This window comes from Engystomops pustulosus, chromosome 10 (assembly GCF_040894005.1).
Source record: "Engystomops pustulosus chromosome 10, aEngPut4.maternal, whole genome shotgun sequence".
Lineage (NCBI taxonomy): Eukaryota > Metazoa > Chordata > Amphibia > Anura > Leptodactylidae > Engystomops > Engystomops pustulosus.
Genome location: NC_092420.1, coordinates 68,316,584 through 68,332,747, shown reverse-complemented (window position 1 = coordinate 68,332,747; position 16,164 = coordinate 68,316,584). Strand labels below are relative to the sequence as shown.

Sequence of the window (16,164 nt, the reverse complement as noted above, 5' to 3'; positions counted from 1 at the left end):
ATGCGCCATTCCTGTGGAACATAACCAGTCCTCAGTGAATCTTCAAATATTAAAAATAACGGTCTGTCTATCACCGTACATAATTCATGCAGAACCCGGGGGTGTATGCCATCTGGCCCAGGTGATTTATCTATCTTAGTGGATGCGAGGCGGCGCCGTACCTCTTCCTGGGTTAAACTGTTGACATTATAAAAAGAATTTACATTATTCCTCATTGTGTCTTCCACCAGGGGATTTTCCTGGGTAAAAACAGTTGAGAAGGCGACATTCAGTAGATTGGCCCTTTCCTCATCTCCTTCCACCATGACCCCCATGTTATTTCTAAGGGGACCCACACTCTCTGTTTTTAGTTTCTTATCATTTATATACTTGAAAAATAATTTGGGATTATTTTTGCTCTCCCTGGCAATATTTCTCTCAGTCTCTATTTTTGCGGCCTTTATCTGCTTTTTACAGGATTTATTTTTCTCTCTATAATCCTGTAATGCCTCATCGCTACCTTCACGTTTTAGCACCTTAAACGCTTTATCTTTCTCGCTTATTGCTTTCCTTACAAGACTAGTTAGCCACATAGGCTTTTTCTTGTTCCTTTTATGCTTTTTCCCATAAGGTATGTGTTTCTCACAGGACTTTTTCAGAATATAAGATCCGCGGATATCAGGTTTTAGGCTATCTATTACAATGTGCGATTTGCACATTGTAATAAATGATGTGCAAAATCCCTATATACTGCCATACTGTAGTATGGTAGTATATGGTAGGATCAATCAGACAACCTAGGGTTAAAGTACCCTAGGAGGTCTGAAAAATAGCAAAAAAAATAATAAATAAAAAAGTTTTAAAAAATTACAGTAAATTAAATAAAAAAAATAAATAAAAATTCACACCACCCCTCTTTCCCTAGAACTGATATAAATATAAATAAACAGTAAAAATCATGAAAAATGTTATGTATTCCATTCCAAAATGTCTGATCTATCAAAATATAATAACGTTTCTTCCCAGCGTCTTCCCGGTAATGGAAAATAGCACCGAAAGTCGAAAATGCCACTTTTTTGTCATTTTGCAAAATATAAGAAATTCAATAAAAAGTGATCAAAAGGTCATACCTCAAAATGGTAGCATTGAAAACCTCATCAGAGTGGTAAAAAATGACACCACCCACAGCTCCGTACACTGAAGTATGAGCAAGTTCTTAGCGCCAGAATACGGCAAAATGAAGAGGAGGATTACATTTTTGTAAATGTATGAAAACATTATAAAACCTATGCAGATTTTGTATCTCTGTGATCGTACTGACCCAAAGAATAAAGTAGACATGTCATTTGGGGCGCACAGTGAAAGCCGTAAAATCCAAGCCCACAAGAAAATGGTGCAAATGCATTTTTTCATCATTTTCAATGCACTCAGAATTTTTTTACCGCTTCCCATGGAATATTAAATACCGTCACTATGAAGTGCAATTTGTTACGCAGAACACAAGCCCGTACACAGCTCTTTACATGGAAAAAATAGAAAAGTTATAGATTTTTGAAGGTGAGGAGTGAAAAATTAAAATGCAAAAATGAAAAAGGACCTGGCTGTTAAAGAGGAACTGTCACCCCGAAAATGACCCCCACAAAATTTGCCCCCCCATAATCCTCACCCCAGCCCTTTCTCCCCAGACAGTTTTTTAAATAATTTATTTGTGGTAAATTGCTTTAAAGCGATCCGACCTCTTACTAAATAAGAGGTTGGATTCTCCTATCTTGTGCCCGGGCAGTCGGCGTTATTCATAAGGGGGCTGGACAACACCCCCCCAGCACGCCCCCTGTCTGCGGGGACCTGTAGGAGAAGCCGGCAGCATTGCATGTATTGCGTAATCGCTGTCGGCTCTCCGATATTCGGTGATGTATGTAAGCCTGGCGCAGCCACAGCTGCTGTTAGTGCAGCGCGGCCAACAATGTATAGGACAAAGTCTGCAGCCACAGCCGCTGTCAGTGTGGCGTGGCGGCATCTCAGAGAGCCGGCAGCGATTACGCAATACATAAGATGCTCCCGGCTTCTCCTACAGGTCTCCGCAGTCAGGGGGCATGGAGGGGGTGTGTCGTTCGGCCCCCTAATGAATAAGGCCGACTGCCCGGGCACAAGATAGGAGAATCCGACCTCTTATTTAGTAAGAGGTCGGATCGCTTTAAAGTAATTTACCACAAATACATTTTTAAAAAAACTGTCTGGGGAGAAAGGGGCTGGGGTGAGGAGTATAGGGGGGCACATTTTGTGGGGGTCATTTTCGGGGTGACAGGTCCTCTTTAAGGGGTTATTTCATTCTCATCCCATAGAAAGCACCTTTAAATGTGTGTAAAATGTAAATTGATTGCACAGCTGCCTTGTATATTACACTGCCATCTCCTGATTCTGAGGTCATTTAGACAGAAGGGATCTTCCCTCGAGCCCTGGTGTCAGTGTACAACTGCATTATTATGCTTAAAGGAAATCTACCATGAGGAATCTCCTATCTCTAAGAAATACATCTGGTGGTAGATTTCTCCGGCCTACCTCTCCTCTAATCTGTGGGTAATTTATGGGTCTGCCATGTATCACTCCTATTTCTTTCTTTTTCTTTTGCAACTTTTTTGAGATTTTTTAGGTGCTGAATCGAGCAGCGTACCAAGGTTAGCTCAACGTTTAATGCAGTGGCCGGATTTATCACAGATGTTTGTTCAACTTGTGAGACTTTTGGGCTCTGAAATTGTTCCATTCTTGCACCTAGCAGAGCATGCTAGAGCCAGACTTACTTTTGGGAGCTACTATTTGGGACTGAAAAGTTGCAACAGGCAACTCATCAAAAGTATCACAAAGGGGGAAAACTTACAATACAATGATTGCAATGATTAAGTGGGCCAACTTCAGGAAACTTATAAAAGATGCAGCTGAAACTATGATACATGTGCCCCATTGTCTGGTTTCATTGTCCGCGACACAGTGCATAATCGTCGGACAATGCACTTTTCGGGATCTCCTCCGGATCGGGTAAGTAAATGTGCCCCATTGTGTTGCATGCCCTATGTTAATGGTGCACGGAAAAAGAAATGCACACTTTCCGAGCAGTGCAGGAAGCACCGGATTTCTGAAGATCATGCATGATTATTCAATAATTTGGGTCCCCCTGCACACTCCACAGGCAAACTATGCATAGTATAGACTGCACTAGTGTTGATATACCTGGGCCACTGGCTATATAACATCTAAAGTGCCAGAGTTAGTGATTGTCAAAGGTTGATAAAATTTCAGGTGCAATGCCATCCATTCATTGCTACTGCCCGGCTTTGCTCAAGTTTTAATATTATTGAATGCATAAAATTTCTGGATAAGATGAATTTCTACATTGCAAATGTTCTTCTTCTTTCATCTCACCCACAAGTGTTTATTGAGCCCTTGAGTCAAAACTGCAGCAGTGTCAGAAAGTATCTGAACTTGGGATGAACTGTAAAACCGGCAAATCACTTATATAAGGAGGGGATTGTAGCGAGGTCAGTAAATACAGATCATTAGTAGTGATAAGATTGAGCGTGATAGAATTATAGAACTGTGGAAGTCAGGAATGTAACAAGAGACGGAGCCCTCTGCCTTCTGTTTGGAACATGACTGTCAATATGAAGCTTAACTTCTCCACTGATTTGATGGAAAGGACAAGGGAAAAATAAAGGACTTTTCTGGTCCATAAAATAAGTACAATTTACAATAATTCATGTGTATAGAGGCAAAGGGGCACAGCCATGGATTTCACCTATTCCCCCCTCTTACGCCACCTCCATGCCACGTGGGGCGCGGATGATGGGGGATGGGTGGGAATTCATCAGCACTAAGAGCCAGTGTATGAAAAATGTGCCCCAACGGGAGGTAATAAACACAATAATAGACACAAGTGTTATTTTTTTTCTTTTTTAGGTTCATAATGTATTAAGTTACTCAAACACTTTCACATTAAGTGCAAAATTTCTGACATATTTCATGGACTGACCACAGTGCACACAGAGTTGGGGGAATGTATCACCATGTTGCCTGGTTTCTTTTGCTACTTTTTGAGCCTTTTCTGCCCTGTTTAGGGGGGCGGGGTAATTTATCTTATCTCTGTTTGTTTTGGCTTTTTATTGTCTTTTTAGTCTGTTTCTTTGGTGATTTGCTAGTAGTGTAGATTTGTACCTTGTTAGCCATGGAGAGCTTTGGTGATTTATCATTCTCACTTTTTCCTTGTGATAAATGGGATTTCTTTTTTTTTTCAGATCTCTTTTTGAGACATTTGTTACAAATGTCTCAAAAAGGTCGCACAAATGTCTCAAGACTTTTCTTGGTTCTGTCTAAAGTTTTTTGCGTTAAGAATTGCTGAAAATTTTTGACAATTTGAAAAGATAAATGAAATTTGTGACATTTAGAATATCTGGAATATAAATTAAATGTGTCTTACTGATGATAAACAAATGTCCAGCGGACTTCAGTGCACAAGTGCAAAAGTTGCAATGCGCCAAAAAAATGAGAGAAAATGAAGAAAAATAAAGATAAATGACCCTCACTGTGTATCAGATATCACTACAATGCTGGGAGACCTGTCCCCAGCACATTAGTCTTTCTGTGAAATACGTCCAAATTTTCCTATACACATTTTGCAAATTCTTCTCATGCAAAAATTCATCCATGGTGCAGGTTTTACAATCCCTATTTTGTTAAATTATTTGATTTTTGCACAGCAGGTTCTCTTTGTAGAAAAAGAAAAAATTGTATGTGCATGTTTTATGCTCCTTACTAAAATCCCCAAGATTTGCTATGGATTCTCTGCAGGAATTTCCATGTGTTTGGATTAGTGAACATCACAATCCACTCTGCATGTCTAAAGCCTTAGGCCCCTTTCACACGCGTTTTCTGCGCGTGCTTTTGACGCGCAGAACTTGCATTGCACTCTGACCCATTGTAATCAATGGGTCTTTTCAGACTTGCATTTTTTTTCACTCACACACGCGCGTTTTTTTTAACGCGCTTTTAAATCTTGACATGCTCTACTTTTGCAAGTCATGCGCGTGAAAAACGCACCATACAAGTCTATGGAGACGCATCAAAAACGCATTGCACTCTGAGACACACGCAAGTCCAATGCAAGTGCAATGCGTTTTTCACGCATCAATTGCCATAGAAAAGATAGAGCTCAGTCCTGAGTCCATTTCACGCGCATTGAAAAACTGAGACACTGAACAAAACTGATTGCACTCTGATGCAAAATGTGCGTTTTTCACTGACCAAACACTGATCGCACCCTGACCAAACTCTGACGTGATCTGCAACGCGAGTGTGGAAGGGGCCTTAAAGGGAACCTGTCACGGTGAATGTGCAGATCAGTCTGTAGGTAGCACATAATATTTGTTACACAATGGGCCACATTTATCACTCGTTTTTTCTGTAGTTTTTGCGCCTTTTCATACTGGCGCGATTAAACGCCAAACTAGCTGCGCAACAGAAAAAAACATGTTTTCCTCATCTATCCTACCAATCCAGATGTTTGCTTGTGCCTAATGATATTTATCACTTGCAAATTTTCATTCAGGCGCAAAAAAAACACTCCAGCCCAAAGGTGGCGTAAACTGAGGAGTAGCACTGAGCCCCTGTGCAGAGCAGCTCATCCACAGCAGCAGAGCTCAGCCAGACACTAGTACAGATAATACAGACATTACATACACTGCAGACAGGAGCTGCAGACTCTATTTACAGTTCATCACTTTCTATTTACAAAACATTCTGCAAAAGCCTCAGCTCAGAGAAAGAGAGAAGAGAACTTTGCAGAATTTTGCAGATAGTACAGAGAAGTGTCCCCCGTATGTAGCAGGATGATCACACTGGTGTCTGACGGGGATACTGTGTAGAATTACAGGGGAGCAGCAGGAGATCAGCACTGGGGATCCCCTCCAGGAGTAGCCCCTGCTGAGGAGATCACTGGGTGCAGGGTGTGACACACCTGGGTGCTGCTGTGAGTGTTATCTTCATTCTGGGATGTGGGAGAAGCAGAGAGGAGCTTGTAGCAGGATCACATGTAACTGCCCGAATGTAACATTGCGCCAAAACTGCGCCAAAATTGCGCCTAAACTGTGTTAAAGTAAAGTGATTAACAAGAGGCAGGAAATTAACTTATCACAGATGGTTGTAGCTTGTGATAATTTTGGTGCAACAGTGCGCCAGAATTTAGGCGCAACTACTACACTTAGGCGCACAAAAGTGATACATGTGACCCAATATTCTATGCAGTATACTTTCAGGTGGGTGTTCACTGACTGGGATTTCTCACCTGATGTCATAATCAATCCATGATAGAAGGTGACAGCACTCCGGGGTATCAAGGGGAAATAGGTGAAGTTCTTTATTGAATAAAGAACTTTACCCGTTTCACATGAAGTGCTGTCACCCTCTAACTTGGATTGATTAGATCCTGTCCATGGAACAAGGACCACCAGGCTGCGTTCACCTGCCAATAAGGACTTTGGACAGGTAAGTAGTGCTGTCTGTTTTTTTTTTTATATTGGGTGTAATAATCAAATCAGATGCAAAAACTAAACTGAATGGAGGAAATGGTGTGGACTACAGAAACAGAGGAAACAGGAATGGCGGAACAGAGGGAACATGAAAAGTGGGAGCTAGAATAGCTTTAAAGGATATGAAGTGTTGGAGATGGTGTTGGTGGTGGGAGCTCCTCTTCATATAAACCAAAAATCTTTTTCTTTTTTAATGTGGTTTTCTCTGGATAAGCCTCGATGCCACATCATATTAAACCAGTGGCCAGTTGGCTACAATATGGCTGCAATCTACTTTTTCCAGGTTTATATGGTAACCACTAACTATATTGGTTGACCATGAGGTCTTCAAAGAAAGATTGACAGTACTTTCCTTGTACTTTATCAGAAGAAAACCTCCCTAATTCTTATTTCTCTGTAACTCTCCTAAACATCAAAGTTCTGCTTCCTAGTTTGGAAAACCAGTTAAAAAGCCTTGGGAGAAGAAAAATTCAAACCAGGAACAAGGGATATAGGGGTGTAGGTCTATGTAGGCATATTCTACACATTGCTATCATCTTACAGACCCTTATATCAGTTAATGAATATCAGAGAAAAGCTTAATTACTCACCGCCAGATACATGGCTCCATATATACTGAGAGCTGCTTCTTTGGATGGAAATGTCCTCCTTGCTTTGACTACAAGGTCCGGATTCCCAGTGCAAGCATTGCCATCTGTGATGAACTGTGTAAGCTGGTGGCACCCAAGTGCTGTGTAGTTGGGTTTACAAACCGTAAGAAAATGTGGTGCCAAGTTCCCTGTTACAACTTGTCCAGCATTTACAAATATATCTGTAGCAAATAGTCCAAAAGTATAAATCCCTGTAAAAGAAGGAAAAAAAATCACTTATTGTAATTTGTTCATAAAGATAAAAGATTGATTATCCATATCCACCATTCATCAACCCGGTGCCCAAGGTCCTATGTCCTCAATCTGTAGACACAACCCATTGCCCTGTAGCATAGCTGCTATGTATTCCTACATTGCATGTTGAAGGTTAAGTACAGTGTCCTACTGACCCAGTAGAGTATCAGTGGATCTTCTGGTGTGTCCAGGCTCTAGCCCAACAGTGGACCTCAGAGTTCGAAGACAACTCAATTTGTATGCTAGTAGGGCCAATATACTATGGGTTGATGAAGGGTGTGCCCCAGAATTATTGTATCTGGTCTGAAGGATCCCCCGGCCAACACTTGTGAAGTGCTTTGTCTTTTGCCAAATCAATTTGCAAACATAGTAAAAGCCCACCTTTATGCATTTACAGCTCCTATGCAGACCTCTATTACTTGAAGCTCCTCGACTTCAATACAATTTTCAAACTCCTATCTATCAATCCCTAATTTATACTAAGAATGTATAGCTCTTAGCAGAGAAGTCTTTGGACCCCCTTTAACACCTGGACCAAATGGAGACTCCTACATCTGCCCTAGAGGCCTTTCTCTAGAGCTACACCTCTAAATAAAACCCTATGTGTAGTCTGACGTAGGTGCCAGATTCTTACATATTATGAAATACAAACCTTAGTCGAACTTGGTATAACTTGCTAAATACATCAAAAAGACTTTGTGATGAATACATTACCTTCAGGGGAGTCATCCTATATTAGTTCTAGTCCTGCATCTACCACCAGGATGAAGGATTATATATGCAAATGAGCCTCAGGGGCTCCAGGCTCCATAGGTGTTAATGGAGCCTGGAGCTCCTCAGTGCTTCATCCTGGTGGTTGATGTCCTTTAAGTAAAAATCTTATTTAGTGGTTCAAATACAGGCAGTCCCCGGGTTACATACAAGATAGGGTCTGTAGGTTTGTTCTTAAATTGAATTTGTATGTAAGTCGGAACTGTATATTTTATCATTGTAATCCCAGCCAGAACTTTTTTGGTCTCTGTGACAATTGGATTTTAAAAGTGTTGGGTTGTCATAAGAATCAGGATTAACAATAAAGCTTCATTACAGACACCTTTGATATCTGTTATAGCTGATTATTGTAGCCTAGGACTAAAGTACAATAAATTACTAATATCCAGAGGTCCGTTTGTAACTAGGGGTCGTATGTAAGTCGAGTGTTCTTAAGTAGGGGACCGTCTGTATTCTATTAACCTGTAGAATTGGGAGAAACATACTTTTAATATTATCCTATTTAACTTTTCTCTTTTTTTTAGCTTTTATATGCAAATGGCAGGATGTCTTCTCTCATCAATTTAGACTCTTTATGCAAAAGATAATCCCTGTAACTGAGCCCTGAGAGAGATAAATGATGAGGGAATTTATTTCACTGCTTAAACTTGGTAACTGGACGTCAGGTAATTAGATGATTTAAAGGCAATTGTGTCGTTTTCATGGACAGATTTCCATTTCCTCCTGACCTGCTTTATCTTTATACAGTACAGTATTAAGAAGAAGTATAGCACCTCAGAATATACATGACATTTTAGGAACAAAAATTCATGGGTCCCAGGGCAAAGATTTAGCTTAAGGACCCACTCAACTTTTCTTCATCAGTACTAAGGTTCATTGCCAGGGTCTTATTGGTTGGTGTTTGGAAAAAATTGGTACCATCCTCAGGTCCTATTTAGGCAGGACACCCATCTGTTCTTTTTCAGTTAAATCCTCTTTGCAGTTCTTATTATAACTTATTACTAATGATAAAAATTTGGGTAATATCTACCTTATTTTTCTATAAGGTGCTTTGGATTATAAGGCTCACCTTCAATAAATGCCTGCTAAAATGTCTAGGTTCATATATAAGGCGCACCGGATTATAAGGCGCACCTGATTATAGGGATGAATGACCAGCAGGTGAGGTGCACAGCTCAAGACATATTCCTATTTCAGATATAAGGCACACTGGACTATAAGGCACACCTTTGATTTCTGAGAGAATCAAAGGATCTTTTGTGTGCCTTATAGTCCAAAAAAAACGGTACATTACTGTATGGTGATATATACATGTAAAGGGGATTTCCTATCTTCCCGTATCTTTGGTATCTTCTGCATTTCAGTATCTTGTGGATATTTGTATGCCCACAAGATATGTCATAAATATGCAATAATCTCACCTCTAGGACCCCCCCAAACTGCATATGCACCAAATGCTTTGTGGACACTCTCCATTTGCATATAGACTTTACTATATTTGGTCCTCCCATAGACTTGATAGGAGAGTGAACTCTAAACTCTATGTTCAGACCCACTGCAGATTATGAGACAAATCCTCTAAGCAAATTATATCTATATGTCGTAATGGGAGTCTACCGGCATGTTTGACCACACAAAGCTGCAGACAGTGTTCGGCAACATCCATGGAAATCCATGTACCATACCTAGTTATATGTTGTTAGTCTCATTTTAACTAGACTAGGCTGTACTCACACTGCTGTGTTCTTTAAATTGCTCCCCAACTCATCCCCTCTGCTGTACTGTCTAACCAGAAGTAACATCTTATACAACAAATTGGACTATCTTGTTAAACCAAGTCTTCAGTTTATAACACTAAACCAAGGACGTGCATACAGGGTACATCCCATTTACCTATGTAATTATATTTGGATAATGGTTGGAAAATGACTGGTGATTGGGGTTTATTTCATTTTCTCATTAACTTATGTCAAATCAAATCACCAGTCATTTTCCAACCATTATCCAAATATAATTACATAGGTAAATGTGGATGTGTCCCGTATACACGTCCTTGGTTTAGTATTACAAACTGAAGACTTGGTTTAAGAAGATATAAAACAATTTGTTGTATAAGATGTTACTTGTACAATCAGTAAGTTATAGGGAGTCTATCAATAGTTTTCACCAAATAAAGCTGCAGACAGTGTTATTGTCCCTGGAGATCTGTTAAACCTGCATGTCTGATGTTAGCAGAAGCAGTACTGTAAAAATTCATTTATGTTCCATGATTGTATTGGGACTTGGAGCACTCTGGTGCCCTGGTGTGTGAGATCTCTTCACCGAACACAGCACTGCTTAGAACAAGAGCATTAGTAGGCTTCTGGTTAGACAGTACAGCAGAGGGGAGGAGTTGGTAAGCAATTTAAAGAACACAGCAGTGTGAGTATAGTCTAGTCCTGTTACAATTTGCAATGTCCGGCGACTAGCAACATATACCTAGGGATGGTACATGGATTTCCATGGATACTGCCTAACATTGTCTGCAGCTTTATATAGAGAAAACTATTGATGGATTCCCTTTAACTTACTGATTGTACAAGTTACATCTTATACAACAAATTGGACTATCTTGTTAAACCAAGTCTTCAGTTTGTAACACTAATCCTAGGGCGTATATACAGGATACATCCACATTTACCTATGTAATTATATTTGGATAATGGTTGGAAAATGACTGGTGATTTGATTTGACATAAGTTAATGAGAAAATGAAAAAACCCCCGAGAACTGTGTAATGCCAAGAATTACACCAAGACAACATTAGCCTTGAGACACTAAAATAGATGGGGTTGTTAAACTGTAAGTAGGGTGTTTGGATTATTATCACATTATTAAAGAAATTAATTACGTACGCTATTAATTACTGCGAAAAAAGACTGCAAAATACTCTCTGAATCTGGTAAATAAGCATATCGTGTGCACAGAGATTTAGAGGTAATTAATTCCTGCTAATTACTAATGCAAATTAATGATTATTAAAACATACAACACAGAAAACTGTAAATCCTTGTAAGGTAAATGAGCAAATAAGGAAAAAGATATATAACCGAAACCAAAAACCAACCAATCACCTTATAGTAACATATGATAACAAACAACACCCTTAAGGTAGGGTATACATTATTCTATGAATCTTTTATGTTAAAAATTGCAGATCTAAATGATCTGAGAAGGGTTACTGTTTGCCTGAGATGTATCACTTTTAGAAGCTATAAAGCACATAGCGCATGCTTCTGGTATCATTTTAAAGATCAGAATCTCCATTCTGAGTGATGTATAAGCACAGATAGAGATAGTTAAAAGTTCTCAATTGCATCTGAGGTTTACAATCTAAGTTTTTAATTGTCCGTATCTCTGGTTCTACTGCACAGAGAATTGCAATCCTGATGCTTTTTTAAAGCTAAGATTCTCACCTTCACAATGACACCATTGTGCTATCGAGGTGCTATCAAATACAATTAGGAAGTGACTGAAGAGACCCTTCCACTCCAGTCTCTAAAATTGATTTATCTCCCCAAATAACTTGGACCGATACTACTTTGCTTGTCTGCAGAATATTTTATCTTATTAGTAAACAAATGATTTTTAACATGAAAGAAAGCTTAAGAAGATGTTTAATGCTGTGCCACTTTGTTGCTTCTGCACACTACATGGGGAGCCTTTAATGATATTATGAGAACAATGCAACGTATGCTCTGTGATAACCTATTTGTGGGCAACATATCATGAGTATACAGTGATTTATTCTGCTGCTAGGCCAAGGAACACCATAATGATTCTGTTTGTGTAGCTCTCGAGAAATACTAAAGCTGACTCATGCTAATGGTTTGACTGTATTTATGAGTAAGGCAAGTTCCCTACCGTTCTCCCAGCCCCTTCACCAATGACTAATGCTATATACAGGCGCTTACAGTAGCAATCTCTGTATATATACAAAGGACGTATAAGCTGAGGTTGCTCTACTCTATCTAGGGAACTACATCTATAACTCGAGCAGCAGATTCTAAATAGAATTTTTAAGGAAATCTACCATTTGTTTTTATGCATTGTGAACCAATGAGAATGCTATATCTACACTGATGCAGACACATATCTTGTTTAATCCCTGAACTGAGTGGTTTCGTTGAAAAAACTATTATAAAATTATGATAATGAGGCTTTGCCGCTCCTTTGGCTGCCCCAGAGCTTCTTCTCTTACCCTAATTATGCACTGCTTCAGAGAATGATGTAATCACTGTGTTGTCCCTAATAGGCATAAGTAATCAATCGCTGCACGATCCCCCAGCTGCTGTATATGAGTGATCCAGCTCAGGTTCATTACTCCTGTTGCTTCCACTTTGGAGGAGTCTTGAAGCTGGACAGGGAGGGGGAAATTTATGTGCCTTCTACACCAGAAACTGAGTAGGTACAATGAATCTCCCCCATTGTTTCTGGATGTGGGCCAGTTGTTGTTTCAATACCCACATAGATGGGATGAAACATTGCACAGAAGAATGAGGCCAAGACTATATCAAAAATCCACATCAACAAACCAATGCTGGTTTCCTGATACACAACAGATCATGTACAGGACTTCTGATGGGGTATGCAATGTGCAAGTCTGTAGCCTCACGTTTAAAATTGTATCAAAGAGTAAAAAAAAAGTCTTCAAATGTAATGTGTCTGTTATAAGGATTGATTTCAGAAATATATCAAATACATGATTTACTTCAGGAACCTATGATACAATTCATTTTAATATTTGATGCTGCAAATAGTTCCTTCTTTGCTCTGCTTGATTGAATTTTTCGCCTGGTCCATTGCTGCCCCCAGAGCTGTAGGACAACCTGCCATTGTTTCAGATTGCTCCAGTCATGACAATGTGATGAAGATGGAAGCCAAGGTCATGCCTCAGCCAACCCTTTCTTGAGTCTCCACGGATAAGCTGTCATGGCATTTGGCCACTTTGAATGTCACTGTGAAGTCATGGGAGATATCTGTGTGCCGGCCTCACTGCTCTGGAGCGAGGATGATTTGCTAATTCGGCCTCTGAAAAGTATTTTGGATGCTGAACTTTGCAGAGGTATCACAAATTGTAAAATCTTATTTATTTGTATTCAATTGTTACAGTTTGTCTCTTCTAGAATTCAAATTTCTTATTTTTTAAGTACTGATTTAGAGTTTAAGGAAATCTACCATCAAATCCAGCATGATAAACAAGGAACACTTACTCATAGGTCCAGGCACCATGATTGTGGTAATCTTGTTATAATAGTAATCCATGGCCTCCTTCCTTCTAAAATCAACTTTTATAAATATGCTAATGATCCTGAAGGGCTCTAGGGGTGTTACCAGAGCCCATGAATGCTGTAGTTTTACAAGCTTTTACCAAAACTCCTCCTCTGCTCCTGTTCAGCACTTCCCTCCTCCGTCTGTTTTATGTAATCTCATTGCACAAGAGGAAGTTCAACACATAGGGGCTCATTTACTAAGGGTCCAGGGAGCGCATTTTCATGGGGTTTCCCAGCGAAAGGTGCAGGATCTCGGGCACACGAAGTTGGTGAATCGCGGCGGACTTCATCTTTGTCGGACCGTCCGGATCTGGAATCGCGACAGGACTGGGTAAGTAAATGTGCCCCATAGACTAAAAAATTGTGAGACTGTGGAACTCGTTGCCACAAGATGTTTTAATTGTTGAGACACTGGACAAGTTCAAGAAGGTTGATACCTTTCTATAGAGCAAGGATGTCACATGTTATGGGGATTAGGTTTTTAGGATGAGGAGTTGATCCAGGGAGTTGTTCTGATTTGTAGTTGGAAAGGAGGTTTTTTTCCCTAATGGGAAAATTGGTTTGAGCCTTACAAGTTTTTTTGGCCTTCCTCTAGTTCAACATTGTAGGGCTACAGGTTGGACTTGATGGATCTGCATTTTATTTTCAACCTAACCAACCACGAAGATAATTAGCTATCCTGCAACACCAAAACTGGTGGCTACCGTATTTTTTGCCCTATAGGGCGCACCGGACTATAAGGCGCATTAGTCCGATGTGCCTTATATATGTAATAATTACATATATAAGGCGCATCGGACTATAAGGCGCGGGGTCCGGGGGCCGGGGGTGTGGCGGAGGTCCGGGGGCGTGGCGGAGACCCGACGGGACGCGGCGACGGGACGCGGCGACGGGACGCGACGCCGAGACGCGACGGGGAACGCGGGGAAGGTGAGCGGGGAAGGTGAGGGGAGGTGGAGGAGGGCAGCGGACCATACTTACATAGGTCCCCGCTACCGGAGACAGCAGATCTCCAGCGGGAACTGCAGACCACGCGGCAGAAGTTGTTCGTGCCGCGTGGTCTGCAGTTCCCGCTGGAGATCTGCTGTCTCCGGTCTCCGGTAGCGGGGACCTATGTAAGTATGGTCCGCTGCCCTGTGCCCAGCGCCATACATAGGGCGCACCGGACTATAAGGCGCACTTTGGATTTCCACGGAAATCCAATGCTTTTAAGTGCGCCTTATAGTCCGGAAAATACGGTAAGTTAAAGTTTGGAGGAATCTGTACTTTAAAGTGTAACTATACAAAGAGCTGTACAACATCTGCAACTTTTCCTATATTTTCTTCAATTTAATTGAGGTTCGGCTTCCTACATGAATCATTTAGACCTTGGATTCATCATACTGAATGTCCGATAGAGCAGGCCTACCTTATCTTTAGTATAATCCCTACAGCAGAGGCAGAGTACATTATTTGCTTAAAAAAGTCGGATCTGTAGATGAAAGTGTGAATTATCAAACTTTAGAAAATGTTCAGCGGTAACACTTCACAGCAGTACATTTCCTTAAAATTCACCACCGTATGAAAAGATTAAAGTAATAAAAGCTTACCAAGGAATCTGACAGTTCTCCGCACCAGTGGATTAATATAGCAACAGTCTCCAGTTAAAAGAGTTTTCTCCTGGTTCTCAAAGTCTCTCGTCGCTACCTGTAGGCAAAAGACTACAGTCTCTCCAACGATTATCTATAAAGGAAACATAAGAAGAAAGGCATACATTAAGAAGTCACATAAACAACATTTAATTGGTGCCCTGTGTGGCACATACGGTAATTGCCCACTCAGACATGTAGTTGTTCAGATACTTTCAAGCATTTCAACGCCTTCATATAGGGACGGCTCCAGGTTTCCTTAGGCCCCTTGGCGACTGAGCCCCTTTACAATGAACTCACGTTGCAGCATTAAAAACTAAAACAGACTCCGGTTCCATAAAATATTTCCTAGTTTTTCATCTTATACAGCTCCATCATGGTTATTTTATATCCTCTTTATGGTTTCACTAGAGTCAGCCCCAGTCATCCCCATGGATTCAGGTGCATTTACAGGCTTATGTGGGCCCCCCCAGCAGCTCTGGGCCCAGGATCTCGCCCCTTGTATGCCCAGTGCTGGTGCCAACCCTGCCTTCAAGACAAGATTCAGAATTTCTGCAAACAAATATGCCAACATAGTGATTAGCAACAGTGAAGAATAAATCCTCGAAGATTCATTTTGCTGAATTTTCAGATCATATGGTTTAGGTCTGAATCTATTCGGGCGGAACCGATGTTGCAGGTTGCAGAGATTCATCCATAGAAGCAGAAAAGATGCAGATTCACTTCACATACTGAAAAATGTCACCGCATCTACAAATCAACAAATAGATTCACTCATCTCTAGCTAGCAACTTTGCGTTAGTCTTTGGCTCAAATATGACAAGGAACAACATCTACATGTATGTTCTCCATGTATTAGGTGTTCTATAAATTCTCCAAAATACTGCCCAGTTGATTGGTATTATCTAACATAGTTCATAGTGTTTTGTATATAACAGAACATTAAACTTGCATTCTGTGTTCATCATGTAGAGCATTCAAAAAGTTCTATATACCCCATAATTCTATAATTTGA

General features: G+C 40.4%; 1 protein-coding gene across 1 annotated transcript in view; it reads right to left on the bottom strand.

Moving 5' to 3' along the window:
- PLPPR5 (phospholipid phosphatase related 5) overlaps nt 1-16,164 on the bottom strand; it is a 165,182-nt gene that overhangs the window by 83,811 nt on the left and 65,207 nt on the right. The window contains exons 2-3 of the mRNA XM_072128960.1: nt 15,111-15,243; nt 7,145-7,395 (exon numbers count right to left, since the gene is read on the bottom strand). Of these exons, the coding sequence (XP_071985061.1) occupies nt 7,145-7,395; nt 15,111-15,243 (384 nt within the window). The remainder of the gene's footprint in view (nt 1-7,144; nt 7,396-15,110; nt 15,244-16,164) is intronic.